Source organism: Labeo rohita, chromosome 21 (genome assembly GCF_022985175.1).
Source record: "Labeo rohita strain BAU-BD-2019 chromosome 21, IGBB_LRoh.1.0, whole genome shotgun sequence".
Classification (NCBI taxonomy): Eukaryota; Metazoa; Chordata; class Actinopteri; order Cypriniformes; family Cyprinidae; genus Labeo; species Labeo rohita.
Window position 1 is genome coordinate 23,975,213 of NC_066889.1, and position 17,411 is coordinate 23,992,623.

The window sequence follows — 17,411 nt, forward strand, 5'->3', positions numbered from 1 at the left end:
AGTGCTTTTGACAATATTTCACAGAGATTTCTTTTTATTGGAAATGTTTTGTAACATTGAAGTGTTCATATGAACCGCAAAATTTCACAACAGTGTTATTTTTAGTAATAAGACCAATGGGATTAGGATTCAAAAGGTTAAAAGCTAAACATTCAGATATTTGTATTATACCACGTGTATTGGGTCAGCTGCGGTATAAAAAGGCTTAGTGTTATGCAAAACAAATACCATAGGATTTCCAAGAAAAAATCTCAAAAAGGACCAGGACGAACAACGGATGCTTATTTAATATACAGTTGCTTTCTTTACAGGACAAAATATCCATATATCATCTTCACATACTGTTTTAAGGGACAACAGATTTATTATAAAAGTGACATTGCTTGCCTTAATCGTTTAAACTATGAATGTCATTTGAACTGGGTCGGGTTTGAATTTAAAGACTTTCCAAACAGGTTTTATGTATTTATAACAGTGTTGTTTTACTTAAAAACCAAGGATATTTGTCGAAATCCTTTGATAATGTAATTATAAATACTAAAAATTTGCTTTAGTCGTTATATTTTTCAGCACTGAAGGCAATAACCTAATTGAAAAGATGGTTGGATTTGTTTTTTTGTTTGTTTCTTGCACGAGGGAATCTGTCAAGTACTGTTTTTATAGTATATCATTTGGCATCACGTAGCCGTACCTGTAAAACAACACAAACCTGTTATAGCAAGTATATCGTCCTGTATTGATAGAAGATACTAAAATAATTTTAAAAGTAATTTTGTTTTACTTTACTAATTCTTGAATTAGTATACTTTATTACGTGACGGTAACATGACTAGCATTATTCATGTTTTTCTACAACACCTCTTTTAATTAAAGTGTTTAAGTCTAAATGATTTGAGAGTAAAACTAGCCCCATTTCCTAAAAGATCTGGTCTTAGAAGGTCAGGTAATAAGAATCTCAAGTGCTTATACTTAGAGGTGCTAGATTTCTGAAGTAAAGTGTACTCAATTACTGAAGCAAGAGGGAGTCTAATGAGAACCACTCTTGACATATCACTCTCATATATTAAGCAACACGAGTATGGAATTGTGTTATTTGCCTTCGGCAGTCTTTCGATGAACTGCCCGGACCTGTTGCGTAATGTATAGTTATCTAGATGAAATATGAGCCAATGTATCTTCATGTTCTGCAAGTCTTATCTTCTCTCCATGTAGTTTTGCACCGCCTGGTTAAACACGGCGAGGAAAAAGTCTGCGTCATCTTTAGTTATGCACATAGGAGGCTTGATCCTGAACGTCTGGAAAAAGAACAGGTGAGAGAGGGGGAAAACATCTGAGGATGAGCAAGACTAAAATTCAAAGATTTGAATATGAGCGTCAAAAATATATTTTCAAAAAATACTTAAAAAATGTATGAATAATAACATTTGTATATTTTATTGCAGTTTTTTAAATTTTACTGTTTTAAAATAGAAACAAATATGAATTAAAGTTTTAAGTTGTGTACATTCTGTACAAAGTTTACAATTACTGTGCATACTGTGACTCTTTCTATAAGTTCAGGCAAGCAGGATACCTGAGGCACTGAGTGTCCATGCCACTACAAGACTGAGGTGAATCCCTGAAATACCTTTTCCATTGCACAACATCCACACACACCCTATGCATTCATATTCCACCCCTGCAAGAATCGCTTCACACATGGCCTTTCAGATAACCCTCGCCTACCTGTCCATACAGTCCCCCTTTTCCAATCAGTACGCCCATGTCTTTAGTGTCCTCGAAGATCTCAGCTATGGCCTCGGGAGGAAGCGGGTCCCTGCTGGCCTACACATTGGGTTTGAGAGAGAGAGCCAGTAGGTTTTAGGAGAGCAATTTCAGGTTAGAGCAAACAAGCTTTGATTAAAAATTCTGTTTATGTACCCAAATCAGTATTTTGAACTGTTGTCAGTAACAATAGATGTTTAAAATCTAAATTATACATTATACAGAAGCTCACAGGGCTGTTATATTATCACAAAATCGATATAGAAAACAATATAAAAACGTTTGTTTGGGCACGTCACATTCTGGCTTCACCGACAAACATGTCGGTCCATGAAGTTAGTCTAGCCTAGTGCAAGTTATGCAAAAACTCCCGTTATAATAACTGAAGCTATGAAATTTAAGTTCCTCTGATTGGCTAATGCATTCCTAAGTTAACCAGAAACGCGTTTGATTGGTTATAAGGCTCAACGCTGCACAAAACAGTGCGTAAAAGATACTTTTTTCGTTCATTTCACATTCCATTTCAATCGCGACAGCCGTAATACATTGTTTAATTGTGCAGGGGCATTTTTTTGCCCCTTTGTCTTGAATCTATGGGGCATTTGTGCCACAAGCCCTAGTTAATTTCCAACCCTGCCAACAAGTAAGTGTATTTCTGTTTCATTGTTTTTTATATATATATATACAAACACACTACTGCTCAAAAGTTTGGTATCAGTAAGACTTGTAATGTTTTTAAAGAAGTATCTTATGCTCACCAAGACTGCATTTATGTGATCAAAATGTTATTACAATATAAAATAATAATTTTTATTTTAATATACTTTAAAGTATAATTTATTCCTGTGATGCAAAGCTGAATTTTCATCAGCTGTTACTAAAGACTTAAGTGTCACATGATTGTTCAGAAATAATTCTAATATGTTGATTTATTATTAGAATTATCAATTTTGGAAACAGCTGAGCTGCCAAATATTTTTTTGGAACCTGTGATTTTTTTTTTTCAGGATTCTTTGAATGAATAAGTTAAAAAGCATTTAAAAACAGCATTTATTCATAATATAAATATTTTCTAACAATGTAAATCTATGCTATAGCTTTTTATTAATGTAACACATCCTTGTTGAATAAAAATATTAATTTCTTTAAAAAAAAAAAAGAAAGAATAAAAATGTACTGACCCCAAACTTTTAAACAGTAAATCCTGTTGTTTTTTTTAACTTTTTATTCATCAAAGAATCAAAAAAATCACAGGTTCCAAAAATAATTAAGCAACACAACACTTTCCAGCACTGATAATAAATCAGTATATTAGAATGATTTCTGAAGGATCATGTGACACTTAAGACTGGAGTAACAGCTGATGAAAATTCAGGTTTGCATCACGGGAATAAATTATATTTTAAAGTATATTAAAATAGAAAAAAATCAGTGAAATCTGCAGAAATGTTACTTTGTGTGTCTGTCTTATTTTTCCAGACACATCCTCAAACAGTTTCCAGTATAAATAGCCACAGGTAAGTGAGGTTCAGTGAGTGTTTTTAGCTCTGGCAGAGAGTAGAGTGTGTTCTGGGAATGTTCGAACACGCTGTCTCATTGCTCTCTGCTCTAGTTAATGGCTAACAAGTCTTCTAGTTCATTTCCTGTGAGGAAAATGACATACACTCACAACAAACACTCTGAATCATTAACTCTTCTATCTGGATTTAGTAACTCCTACTCGTGACTCTTCTCATACCTCAAGGTCAAGAAACCATGATTGCTCTGCAAATAAAGTTTAATGAAGTGGATGCACAATCACAAAGCTTGAGGATTTTCACAATGATTTCTGAACCGTGCCAAAGCCTGAGAGTCACTGGGCAAAATAGACACGAGAAAAAAAACAAAAAAACGACTCTTTAATGTTGAGACTCTTGTTTGTGCTGAATTTTCTTTGAGCTCTTCCTAGAAGAAAAGCTGCAGTAGTCTGTGTTCAGTGCACTTGTATCTGAAAGGTAAAAGCAAGGTTACTGTGCCTGATGAGAGGCAGTTTCCATCATTAAAGCTCTCCACAGATGGACATATGCCCCACCAGATGTGTTTGTGTGTTCAAAGCATTAGTTCAGGTGGATCAAAATGTCCTTATTCAAAGTTACACGATCCTTCACCTGACAACTGAGTACACTTTGTTGCTTTTGTAACGTGGAGAGATTGTAGATATGGTTACTTACTGATGTTGGGCAGAAATATAGCTTAGTTTCTAAAGCAAATAAAAAATATATAGACTCATTTCAGTCATGCTGTAACGTATAAAGATATCACATCAAGATATGAATAAATAGTTTGTATTCTTACAAATTATTAATCCAAATCATGTACAGCAGGTCATTAAGTTTATTTCCACCACGGGATAAAAATAAATAAATAAAAACTTGTCACACAATTTAGACTGTTTGTCCAGCAATTGTGAATTTATCTCTCACAATTCTGACTCTTTTTGCTCATAATTTAAAAAAAAAAAACAGAATTGCAACAGGAAAAAATTGCAATTATGTTTTTTTTAAATAAACAAACAAAAAACAATGCAAACTGAGAGTTTAGAAAAAAAAAATGTCAAAATTGGGAGGGAAAAAAGTCTGAATTATGAGATCAAATTTCACATTTACCTTTTTTATTTTTAAGGAGAACAATTTACAAATAATTTACTCTCCCACTTGTCATCCAAGATGTTCATGTCTTTCTGTCTTCAGTCATAAAGAAATTATGGTTTTTGAGGAAACATTTCATTTTTCTCCATATAATGGATTTCATTGGTGCGCCAATTTTGAACTTCCAAAATGTAGTTTAAATGCCGCTTCAAAGGGCTATAAATGATCCCAGCCAAGGAAGAAGGGTCTTATCTAGCAAAACGATCGGTTTGTATATTTTTAAACACAAAAGCTTGTGTATCACAAGCTCTGGGATGTGCGTCCATGATGCTACAAATTAGTAATGGGTCGTTGTTGAACGATTATTTCATTTTGAATGAATCTTTAGTGTGACTCAGGAAGAACGAGTCGTCTTGGGGAGTGATTCGTTCAGTCGCGCATGCGCAACATCCTATTAGGTTCTGTACTGGAATTAGTTCACCTGTTTCGAGTCTTCGGGTTTTTTGAGTCATACGTTCATCTTATGGGACTGTCACGTGATGAATGAACGACTTAAACCCGAAAACTTGTCAGATAAGAGGTGAGGTGAGCTAATCATAGACTAAAGACTCAGGTAAACAATGAATTAATCTTTTCTGTTTCTTATAGCATTATAGTTTTGTCTTGTTTGTATTGTGATCAACGTTTGTGTAAGCAGTAGATGTGTTAGGGAAGTAACACGTAACATTTTAATTATGTGTTACTATAATAAACGAAATGACTCAAAAAGATTCATTCATTTTGCTAAACAAGACTCCAAGGTCCTAGTCGGTAAAATGATTCGAACTTCCCATCACTACTACGAATCACGTGTAAGTTCATCGTCTGTGTACTGAGTATGGCAAAAAACTCCATCTTATTTTCTCCTACAGCTTGAGAGGAGGACATCGTTGTGCCTTTTCGTCTGTAAACAGCGTTTACAAACGTACTTGCAAAAGACTTTCTTAGTCTTTGCACGTTCGCTTTGTAAACACTGGGTCTGTAGTTCACGTTCCGCGTGACCTTTTGACATGATTCATTCGACATGATTCAATAGTATGTAGCGTCGTGGACGCGCATCCCAGAGCCTGTGCTACACAAGCTTTTGTGCTTAAAAAGTATACAAAAATGTATTTCCTAAAAAATTGACCGATCGTTTCGCTAGATAAGACCCTTCTTTCTCGGCTGGGATTATTTAGAGCCCTTTGAAACTGCATTTAAACTACATTTTGGAAGTTCAAAATCAGGGCACCATTGTGAGATTTAAACTTTGAATACAAAATTTAGGTGAGAATTGCAAGAAAAGTGTACAGAATATGAGAGATAAACTCAGAATTGCAAGACAAGTCACAATTACCTTTTTTATTTTGTGGTGGAAAAAAAACAGAATTGTGAGATGCAAACTCAGAGTTTAGAGAAAAATGTGAGAATTATAAGCTGTAGACTCAAAATTGCGGAAAAAAAAAAAAAAAAGTTAGAATTGTAAGAGAAAATTTAAAAAAAAAAAAATTTGTGATGGAAACAGGCTTCCATAGGTTGTTAATACATAGAACTGTTGTATTGGCTGATGAGTATGAACAGTATAATATGAATGAAAGCTACATGCACTTAATCTATCTGCTTCTTTTACCTTGTCTTTGACCATCTCCACCCCAATCTGAAGACCTTTTCCTCTCACGTCACCGATGATCTCATACTTGTCCCTTAGTTTGGCCAATTCAGTAAGCAGGTACGTCCCCACTTCAGCACTGTTCTCCTGCACCCTGTCCTCTTTTATCGTCTGAGAGCAATATACAGGATTCAGTTTCAAGTATTTATTATCTAGTATAATGGATATGATACAGGGAATAACACTGCACTTAAATCCAATTATAAAAACTTGAACAAGAGGATAAAATTAGCAACTGCAAGGTCTCATTTTAATTGATTTAAATTGATTTATATTTTATATTATTATTTATATTTTTGTAGTAGTTTGTCATTTATTATAACACTAATTAACATTTTATGTATACTATTTTTAACATTAATTATATTTTTATACTAGTTTATGATTTATTATATCTCTTAGAACATTTTGTATTCACTATTTCTGACATTTTATATTATTTTGTTAACCACTGACCTTTTTATCTGAGTTAAATTATTGTTTTGTTTTATAATATTACTTAAATATCAGGTATTTTATGTATGTATTTTACAATTTTGATCATTATCTCACAAGCATATATATTGTTAAAATTGTATTTAATTTTTTATAATTAATTTTACAAGTTTGTAATTAATCACACTCAAAATTACAATTTATTCTTCACTATTGCTTATACCAACATAACTGTACACGACTGAAAAGTAAAATGATCTGTACTTACATCTAGCACTGACGAGGCGACTGCACAGGCTAACGGGTTTCCTCCAAATGTGTTGAAATGAACTCCCTTCCCAAATGACCTGGCAATTTCTGCAAAATATGCATATCACATGATATCAGTGCTGTAAACAATCATTCAATATGCGTGCAACCCACTCACTGCATGATATTCATTGGGGTTTCATACATTTGTCACAAATTTATATTAAACACTCATAATAAAACACTCATAATTTTAGACATTATTATAAATCAAATTCATCTATTCAGACTTTGTATGACCTGACCCACTCTTTCTTTTCACTTATTCTCTCAGCTTCTCACAGGCGAGAGCCAGAGCAACATAATTAGAGTGAATGGGGAAAAAAAGCATAAAGCGAGCAGTGGCAAAACAGCATGCTTTGAAAGTAAAGTATGTGAGACTAATGGAGAATTGGAACTCATTACTTGATTCACATGTGTGAGTGAGTCGAATGCGGCCCTGCGGTACCTCATTAGGAGCATTATCTCAGACCTAATTAACTATTATGGTGCAACGACATTCTTATTTAGACAAACTCAAAGTCTTAAAGGCATAATTCAACCAAAAAAAAAAGACATTTTGTCATCATTTAGTCACCCTCGTGTCATTCCAGACCATCCATTTCTTTCTTCTGCTGAACACAAAAGACTTCCTATGTATGGACCCAAAATAAAATGCAAGTTAATAGGAACCAGGTCTGTTCGATTGTCAAGATTTCAGAATCTTCTTCTGTGTTCAGCAGAAAACAACTTAAGCTCCAGCCATAGCATCTTGAAGAATGACATTCACCTCGAGCACCGTTTTTGCTTTTGAAAAAATCTTTATTTGGGAAAAAATTGAAAAACAGTTACTATACTGTATGTGTATTACTACTGGGCTTCTCCTTTAAAGTGTACCTAAAGTATACTTGCAATAGACCAATTATAGGTTTGTAAACATTCGGGATGCATGCGCAACCCTGGAGAGAATTACACGGATACGGTACAAAATAGTTACATTTAAAAAGAGTATAGATTATATTAATTAGATGTAATTTTCAAAATGTTCTCCGCATATTACAAGAGTTTGTCACCCACTGTTATTCAACGAAATTGACATTAGATAGTGGGATAGTCTTACAGATCCGATTTTTTTTCCTCCTCAGAACTGACTGGAAATCTCACTATTTTTGAGTTAAATCGAGTTATAAAGTCTGAATTAGGAGATATTAACTTGCATTTGCATAAAAAAACATTTTGAATTGTGTGATAAAATAAATAAATGTTACGTAAAAATGTTAATAGTAATAGATTGAAATAATATTTCATGCTGTGACTGTAGAGATAATACAACATGTCCCCTATGAACAGCATATGTGAATATTATGTAGAGCTATTGTTAAAACAAATCAAAAGTAGAGTAATCATAACAGTTTTTATCCACAGTATGACAACAGTATTCTATAAAAATGATTTGCATTCTGAATTTGACTTCAAAAGGCACAAAAATATTTTTTTCTCTTATTCCATGGATTTTACCCATTTACCTCCACTTGTTACCAGTGTTTTTCTGCAACCACTATGTGCACGCAGCTGCAAGTGGCACAATGTCTACTCCGAATTGATCTATAGTTCCACTTTAGCACAATCAAATATACTTCAGTATATCTTTAGTTTGACTTCAGCACTACTTCTGCACAATTAAAGTGAATTAAGTACAAAATTAGTTGTTCCAATCTAGCAGACTTTAAATATATCAGTTTAGTATACTAAAAGTACAATTGCAGGGTATTTTTTATTAAGTGCATAATATGTAAATGTATTTGTAGTACACTTAGAATGAAATAAATGTATTTTTACTAGGGTTTATATTATTTTGGACTGGAAGTCTAGCCTGAGACAAGGATAAAACAATAAAATGGCATAAATGTAAAATGAAGGAGAAGTTCACTTCCAGAACAAAAATTTGTGAATAATTAGGAAAGATCATTTAGAAAATAACTGATCGTTTCGCTTGATAAGACCCTTCTATCTCAGCTGGGATTGTTTAAAGCCCTTTGAAGCTGCATTTGGAAGTTCAAACTTGCGGGCACCATAGAAGTCCACTATATGGAGAGAAATCCTGAAATGTTTTCCTCAGAAAACATAATATCTTTATGACTGAAGAAATAAAGACATGAACATCTTGGATGACAAGGGGGCGAGTAAATTATCTGTAATTTTTTTGTTCTGGAAGTGAACTTCTCCTTTAATGCTGAAAAGTTGGATTAATTTATTTAACCACTGTCCCAAGATTATTTTAGTATTATTTATATACTGTTATTGTATTTATTATTATTTCAAATGAGCTTTTATCATTAAATTTTAATATTATTTATTTTTATTTTTATTTTAGGTCTTAGTAATTTAGTAATTAATGTGCTATTTTTAACAAAGTAAATTATTTAAAATAATTTATTTTGATTTCAGTTTTAGGTTTAGTAACGTCACAGTTATGAGCCAAGGTAATATTTCTAATATTTCTAAGCTTTGTTTCAATTAATGAAGACAGAGATTAGTGTATTAGGACAAAAACTCAAATGTTGTTTAACAACTGTTGTGTAACTACTGTGTCGAACTTTTGTGCCACTTGTGTATCCAGCTGCATTGAATGGCTTTTCAATATGAAACACTGGTACTGAAGCAGAGCTTTTCAAAGTCACAAGGCAATAGGGTGAACACAACAGTAAGCCTATTAAAATCAACGTGAAACAGATTTAACTTAGAATTTGTGTTTAATTTTGTTCTAAGAATATTTTAATTGAGTGCAGCACTGAACTCGGATTCAAGCTCACCACTGGGCCATAGTGCTGACTAATTCTGCTTCCTGGTTGACCGTTGTCTTCCTGCACGGACCCTCAATAAACTTTGAAGAATAACACTCAGTGTGTGCACCTCATTTAAAATACCTCCAGGTTTAAATGCAGTTAAATTAATCCCTGAACGCACACTTGCATAAATTGAATAAATATTACAAAGCCACAGACAGCGTGAATAAGCAAGACACACAATAAGTTCATCTGAATTTGCCTGAATTTCACACTAGCCTCACCTGCTGTGGTCACTACAGCCCCCATCGGGAAGCCGTTCGCTATGCCCTTTGCCATGGTAACCATGTCTGGAAGGACATTATGTCCTTGGAAACCCCAAAAGTGGCTCCCTGTGCGACCAAAGCCAGTCTGGACCTAAAAGAACAAAAAATACCAACAAATTTGCAATAAATAATAACTTTATTTAGTAATCAACCAAGCGTTTGCATATTACAAAGCCTTAAAATAAACCAAAAAACTGATTCAATTAAATTTTTTTAGTTTTTAACTTGCTTTTAAAAACTTATTGTCAAAAGTTTGTCTTTCCAGGCTCCCAAAATGTAGTTTTCGTGTAAATAAATGTCCAAAACACAAAGAGCTTTGCATTTTTAGTTAAAAAATGGTGTCATGTAAAGGCCCCTAACAGTCTGGGGTCACCTGAATGATTTCCTGCTGGTTCATTTACCTGCAATTGGGGGCGGGGTTAAGCACAGGTGTTTCTGTTCACTTCACTAAAGTGATACATCTGTTTGGTTTTGATTTTGGGAAGTGGGGTGAAAATGCACAGCTACCTCAACTAGCACCATCTCTATGTTTTTGGCTTCAAAGATGTACAGAATGAGATTTACAAGGAAATTCTTCAGACCTCATCCGCTATACAGATTCCTCCTTTCTCCCGAACAAGCCGGTAGGTGTCTTTCAGGTAGTTTTTCGGGAACTGAACCGCCCCACCGACCCCCTATAGAAAGATAAAAATGATAATCATAGTATAACTTGCCAGCCACATGTTAATATTTGAGGGCAATGAGTTTGTTAAGAGTAATTTTTAGTCAGTGCTGGGAGTCATACAATATAGAAATGCAGACAGAACATACAGTACAGATAAACCTAACAACTATGGACGCTGCTGGTCTGTTTAATTATGTACTTGAATGAAAATGAAAGCAATTACTGCTCGGAATTATTTTATATAATTGCAAACATTACACTGACTGTGTCAGAAAATACAATATAGAGCAAAATGCTGACATTCTGCTGTGAAAATGCAAGTTATTTTACCAGATGTCATTTAACTAACTTATGACGTCTACTAGCAAAGTGCTGGTTAATGGCTGTGATTTTGTTTGTCAGCATTTGTTTCTATGACAACTGAAATGCTCTGGTTACACTCCTAGAAATATAGGTTCCAAAAGGGGTTTTCACAGTGATGCTGTAAAAGAGCCATTTTAAGTTCTCCAAAAAAACTTCTGTAGAAATGTTCCATGGATGTTAAAGTTTCTTTATAGAACCATAGATGCCAATAAAGAACCTATATTTGTAAGTGTATATGTTGAACGATGCATTCATATACAATCAAAGTTTCAATGTAAATCAAACCTGGATGGGTTCCGCAAAGAAAGCAGCAATACGATTGGGAACGGTTGTGGCGAACATCTCTTTGAGCTCCTTAATGTACATATCATTGGCTTGACAGTGACCTGAAAACAGATAGAAACGAATATGATATGTGACATTTGTGCTAACAAGTAGATTAGTGTAGAGCGGTGCTTGTTGCTTGTGCTTGTGCCTGCTGAGAGTGGTTTTCCACATGTTGGCACAAATCGGCCATATTGATGGCACAGAACGTAAACAATGCCATTGAACCGAACGAAACTCACATATTTTGCTGATTGCTGCTGCTGAAAATGGTCAATTATTGTCATGTTTTGGCTGTAGTAATCAGTCATACCGGGAAAAACAGTACTTCTAAAAGTTTTAACAAATCAAGGAGAAGAGTGCAAAAAACTGTCTGAGGAACAAAAGGCATTGTGGTTGACCAAACTGAACCAGGATTTCCAGAGCATGAATCTTGACAACATTCGTGTTTGTTTCTGGTCAGGTAGGTGAAATATAAGGCTAATATCTTAATTAATACTCCTCCTACGTATCTATACTATAGATTAACTTTAGTTTTTCAAAATATTGCTCCCTTTTCTACTTCCTAAGTCCTTCTCTATATGATTTAGCAGCTTCCATACATTTTTTTTTATGTTGTTTAGACAGATTCATTTAGCAGAATAAGGATTCAGTAGTACATGAACCATTCAATCCATGCTGTTGTTTACATCCGAGTATCGCCAATATGACAAACTGTGACGTAAGTGCAAACCCTCTATTACAGTAAAGAGTTAACAAGCTCTGATCATGTGTTGTGTGGTTGTTTTTAATATAGTAGCTGCTGTCAATGTTTGACCTGATGAGACCATGTACTTTAAACACATTGTTTGAGCTATTTAACAAGGGATCATTGATTCCATGTGAAAAGAAGAACAAACTACTTTTTTCCCGAGTCAAGGCAATTTTATAGGCCTATGCCATTGTTCATATACACTGGTAATTCAAACAGCTTTACAGTAACATGCACAAAAGGAAAGCGCAAACATCTGCATGTAATCTACACTTTTTCATTCATTTTTAAATTTCTAATTTTAAAAACTTTTTATTAAAAACAAAAAACGGTTTCATTTATTTAATATTTTTTTAACCCCTAAAATTTCAAAAAGTTTGGGTTAAGGTTAGGCTGTAGAATTTCTAATCGAGCATTACCTTTATATAAAAACGACAGACGTCTATGGTATGCCCTCATAAAGCTTTGTGTGTAAGTGTGTGTGTTTGTACCTGGGGAGCAGCTGCACTCTCGGATGGTTTGAACTGGGGAGTCTCTACAGTGGCTTCCTCCCCAGAGGCCTCTGAACACATCCGGACACATGGTCTACAATGAACACAACCCACACAGGAACAAAAGTTTTAAAAAATGTATTAAAGGGATAGTTCACACAAAAATGAAAATTCTGTCATTAATTTTTTCACCCTCATGTCTTTCCAAACCTGTAAGACTCAAATTAAAGAAGTTCAATGTACAGAACAAAATGTACAGATAATGTACTCACCCCCTTGTCATCCAAGATGTTCATGTCTGTCTTTCTTCATTCGTAAAGAAGTTATTTTTTTTGAGGAAAACATTTCAGGATTTTTCTCCATATAATGGACTTCAATGGTGCCCACGAGTTTGAACATCCAAAATGCAGTTTAAATGCAGCTTCAAAGGGCTCTAAACAATCTAAACAAAAACTGACAATTTATATACTTTTTAACCTCAAATGCTCATCTTGTCTAGCTACTCAGTTGGAGTAGGTAGAAAAACTCCCATCTCATTTTCTCCTCCAACTTTAAAATCATCCTGCATCGCTGCAGAAGTACCGACCCAGTGTTTACAAAGTGAACGTGATCAAACGCCCTTTACAAGAAACAGCGATGTAGGATGATTTTGAAGGTGGAGAAGAAAATGAGACCTACCCTAACTGTCTTAATCCGGAATACACAGACTACACGCAGAGCTAGACAAGATGAGGATTTGAGGTTAAAAAGTATATTAACTGTCATATTTTTTAGGAAATGACCGATCGTTTCGCTAGATAAGATTGTTCTTCTTCAGCTGGGATCATTTAGAGCCCTTTGAAGCTGCATTTAAACTGCAATTTGGAAGAACTCACGGACACCATAGAAGTCCACCATATGGAGAGAAATGCTGAAATGTTTTCCTCAAAAAATACAAATTTCTTTACGACTGAAGAAAAAAAGACATGAACATCTTGGATGACAAGGGGGTGAGTAAATTATCTGTACATTTTTGTTCTGGAAGTGAACTTCTCCTGTAAGATTTTTTTTTTAATGAAAAATAAAATGCAACTGACACGTTCAATGCCAAGAAAGGTAGTAAGGACATTGTTAAAATAGTCCATCTGACATCAGCCATTCAACTGTAATTTTAAGAAGCTACGAGAAAATTTTGGGTGCAAAGAAAACAAAAATAACGACTTTATTCAACAATTTTCAGTTTCCGATGTCCTACCTTTCTGAGCCTTGAATGTGTCAGTTGCATTGCTGTCTATGCAGGGTCAAAAAACTCTCGGATTTCATAAAAAAAATCTTAATTTGTGTTCCAAAGATGAATGAAGGTTTTACAGGTTTGGAACGACATGAGGGTAAGTAATTAATGACAGAATTTTTATTTTTAGGTGAACTATCCCTTTAATTTAAGATATATTAAAGACTTATCTTACACAAGATTGCTTCACAATCCACTTTTTTTTTGCAAAGGTACTCAAATCATTAAACAAAACGCTGAAATAAAATATAATAATTTTTGTGGGTTAAATATTGTCTTACATTTAGGGCCAGTTTTACTAAACAGGGCAAATTAGTGCACAATTCCAAAAAACAGCGCAGATGGGAGGGGAAATTTCTGCAGGTGATTTACTAACAATGCGTAAATTAAAGAACACAGACGCAACATCTCATTTACGGAAAATGTGTTCTTCTGGCATTCCAAATTAATGAATACATGTGGAAAAAGTCCTCTCCCTTCTACCACATGCTCGCTGTTCTCTGTGGTGCCTCCTCCTAGCAACAATAACAGGATGGTTGCATGGTTTGCGCTGCTGCAAGCTGTTAGTAAAACTGGGCCATAATGTTTAGGGTTGTTACTCAAACGTCATAAGCTCTAACAGTATTACTTTTGCATTAAACACCACCAACATAACTTATGTTTCTTCTTTTAATGCAATTTGTAGACTTGACCCGGAGGAACATTACATTATAAAGCAGGTAGCTGACATGAGAAGAGATGTGTGGGTGTGAGACATACATTATGGCAGCCCATAGAAGACGGGATGGGATATTTATAATCTGCGTTGGATGTCAGGCCCGTCGCTTGTGGACTGCCGCCATGATAAGAACCCCTTAGCACACAAACACAGATGATGCATTGATTATCTATGGATGTACAGGGATGCTTGATCTGTCAGCAAGAACTTGCCATCTTCCATTCGTTCAAAAATGGACAAATAAGGTCAATCACCTCAGTGTGATGACATCAAAGTTTCCCGTGTGAAGCCGGGCCATAAGTACTGCGAGGTCATTAGCCTCCGAGCCACTGTTGGTAAAATAGACAACCTGGAAAAGAAGACCATTGTGAATTTCATGCTACACCACAAAAGGCTACATGCACTGTATTCAAATTGTATGTATGCACATTTTGGTTTGCGGTTGGTAAAACGTTTTCCTTCAGCAGTACCTTTAGCGGGTCTGGGAAAAGGGAGGCTAGTTTCTCTGCATACTCCTGCATTTGCGGGTACACGTAGATGGCTGTCGTGTGCCATAGACGCCTTAGCTGTTTCTCAGCCGCCTCTGTCACTTTCCTGCATCCAAAGTGAAACTTCTGATTAGGAATAATTCCAATTTGTAAACAGCAGCCCATGTAAGAGCTCAGGGCAATAAGATGCTGGAAGTCCATAAACATGAATCTAATTACAGCTTAGTCATTTATTTCTGTAATGCACAGTTATGAAATAAGCAAAAATGTTGCATGGCAACAGATTGAACCTTACGGGTTGCAATGTCCTACGCTGACAGTGACGACCCCCGCAAACAAATCCAGATAGCGTCTTCCATCCACGTCCCACAGCCACTGCATGTAACCCTGGTTTATGAAGACTGGCTTCTTGTAATAGGTTACCTTAAAAGTCATGGGGTTGCAGTTGTGTTTCCTTATGTCTAGTAAACGGTCTTTAGACATGCCCTGAAGGAGAAATGCATTCATGCTTAAAAAATGATTTGATTTCTATCTGATTATTATTATTACGAATGCACTCAGATATAAACCGCTTACCTGATACGGCTCAGGTTTAAAGTCACATGGGGGGATCTGGGGCAGGACAGGTGGTGGGTGTTTCACAGCTGATTTTTGGCAGAGCACACCTGTGCAAAGGTACATTTAGTGCTCAATAAGCCATTGAGAGAGTTACGGGTCACGATATTTCCTTCCAGCTCATATGCAAAGAGATATTTTTATCTTTTAAACTGCAGGAAAGCCCTGTTCTGAGACCTGCTAACGTTAATCTTGTGGTAACCTTGCATGCATTGGCACAGAAGATTTGCAGTGGTGATATAGGATGCATATTATATCAGTATCTATTTATCTATCATAGTAGTATTGTAAGTATTACTTTGTATAATACCTTTATTTTTAAATATCTAATAGTTAGTTAGATAGATAGACAGATAGAGTTGTTATTATATTAACAGGGCAGTCATTCGTCATCAAATATCACAGTATCGCCATTGTAAACATACGTTTGCACTTTTTTGTTATGATGACAGGACCGTTATTCGATGCCCAGGAATGCAGACTATAGATTTGTTCGAGTCGCATTTCGCAAACACAATTTATAGAACTATCAAAACTTTCCATAAATGTTGCGGTCACTTTAAATGAGAGACAAATACTGTATTCTTACCGCCACCGTTGTGGAATTTCACATACGCATCAACTGAATTCCACCGGTCCGTTTTCCCGAAGAGAGACGGACCGTGCAGCCGTGAACAAACTTTATGCATTACTGATGTTTTTAAGATAAATTCTTCTGCAGGAAATCCCCAAATTAAAGTGTTGAAGCGGTGAATTCTACCCCAAAAGTGCTTGGGGAGGGGCGAGTTCAGCCAATGGTATGTGAGGGTAAAGTCTCAAGGCCTTTTACTAAGGAGTAATGTTTTTCACAGAGAGCAAAGCTGATCGTTTGAATATTATCTTAAAAGTTTATGGAATATAGTTTAAGTTCATCAGATTGTGTCCGTAATAAATACAAATAATAAATTAATAATTGTAAATATTCAGAATATAATATAAACCGTTTCTGCTAATTACGGCTGCGTATATTTGATTAAAATACAGGGGAAAAAATCAGAAATATTGTGAAATATTATTGCAATTTAAAATTGTGGTTTTCTATTTTAATATACTTTAAAATAGAATTTATTCCTGTGATGCAAAGCTAAATTTTCGGCATCTTTAAAGTCTTTAAAGTCACATGATCTTTCAGAAATCATTCTAATATGCTGATTTATTATCAGTGTTGGAAACGAATTTATTTGTTTATTTATTTATTTATTTTTTGGGAACGTGATAATTTTTTCAGGATTCTTTGATGAATAAAACTTTAAAAAGAACAGCATTTATTTAAAATCTTTTGTAACAGTATACACTAAGGTTCAAAGTGTGAGTATTCAGCAAAGATGTGTTAAAGTGAAAAAAAGTGATAGTAAAGACTTATATTGTTAGGAAAGATTTCTATATGGAATAAATGCTGATCTTTATAACTTTTTATTCATCAAAGAATTCTGAAAAATATCACAGGTTCCAAGAAAATTAAGCAGCACTGTTTCCAACACTGATATAGTAAACCAGCATATTAGAATGATTTCTGAAGGATCATGTGACACTGAAGACTGGAGTAGTTATGCTGAAAATTCAGCTTTGCACCACAGAAATAAATTATATTTTAAAGTATATTAAAATAGAAACCACAATTTTAAATTGCAATAATATTTCACAACCTGAACATAAATAAAATATTAAGCAGCACAACTGTTTCCAACATTGATAATAAAAGTAATAAATCAGCATATTAGAATCCTAGCATATTAGGATTGTGTGACACTGAAGAGTAATGGCTGATTAAAATT

The 17,411-nt window shown here is 34.7% G+C and overlaps 1 protein-coding gene across 1 annotated transcript; it reads right to left on the reverse strand.

Annotated features, from left to right (window-relative positions):
* Positions 1-16: 16 nt before the first annotated feature.
* On the reverse strand, positions 17-16,373 carry agxt2 (alanine--glyoxylate aminotransferase 2). The gene is made up of 14 exons (XM_051093002.1): positions 16,187-16,373; positions 15,559-15,647; positions 15,278-15,468; positions 14,965-15,088; positions 14,749-14,843; positions 14,536-14,629; positions 12,507-12,600; positions 11,226-11,326; positions 10,495-10,587; positions 9,872-10,004; positions 6,782-6,870; positions 6,040-6,189; positions 1,726-1,824; positions 17-1,295 (listed from the first exon to the last, which is right to left on the reverse strand). Exons 1-14 carry the CDS (start codon positions 16,284-16,286, stop codon positions 1,194-1,196), a joined length of 1,554 nt encoding a protein of 517 aa, XP_050948959.1. The 5' UTR covers positions 16,287-16,373; the 3' UTR covers positions 17-1,193.
* Between the last annotated feature and the right edge of the window lie 1,038 nt (positions 16,374-17,411).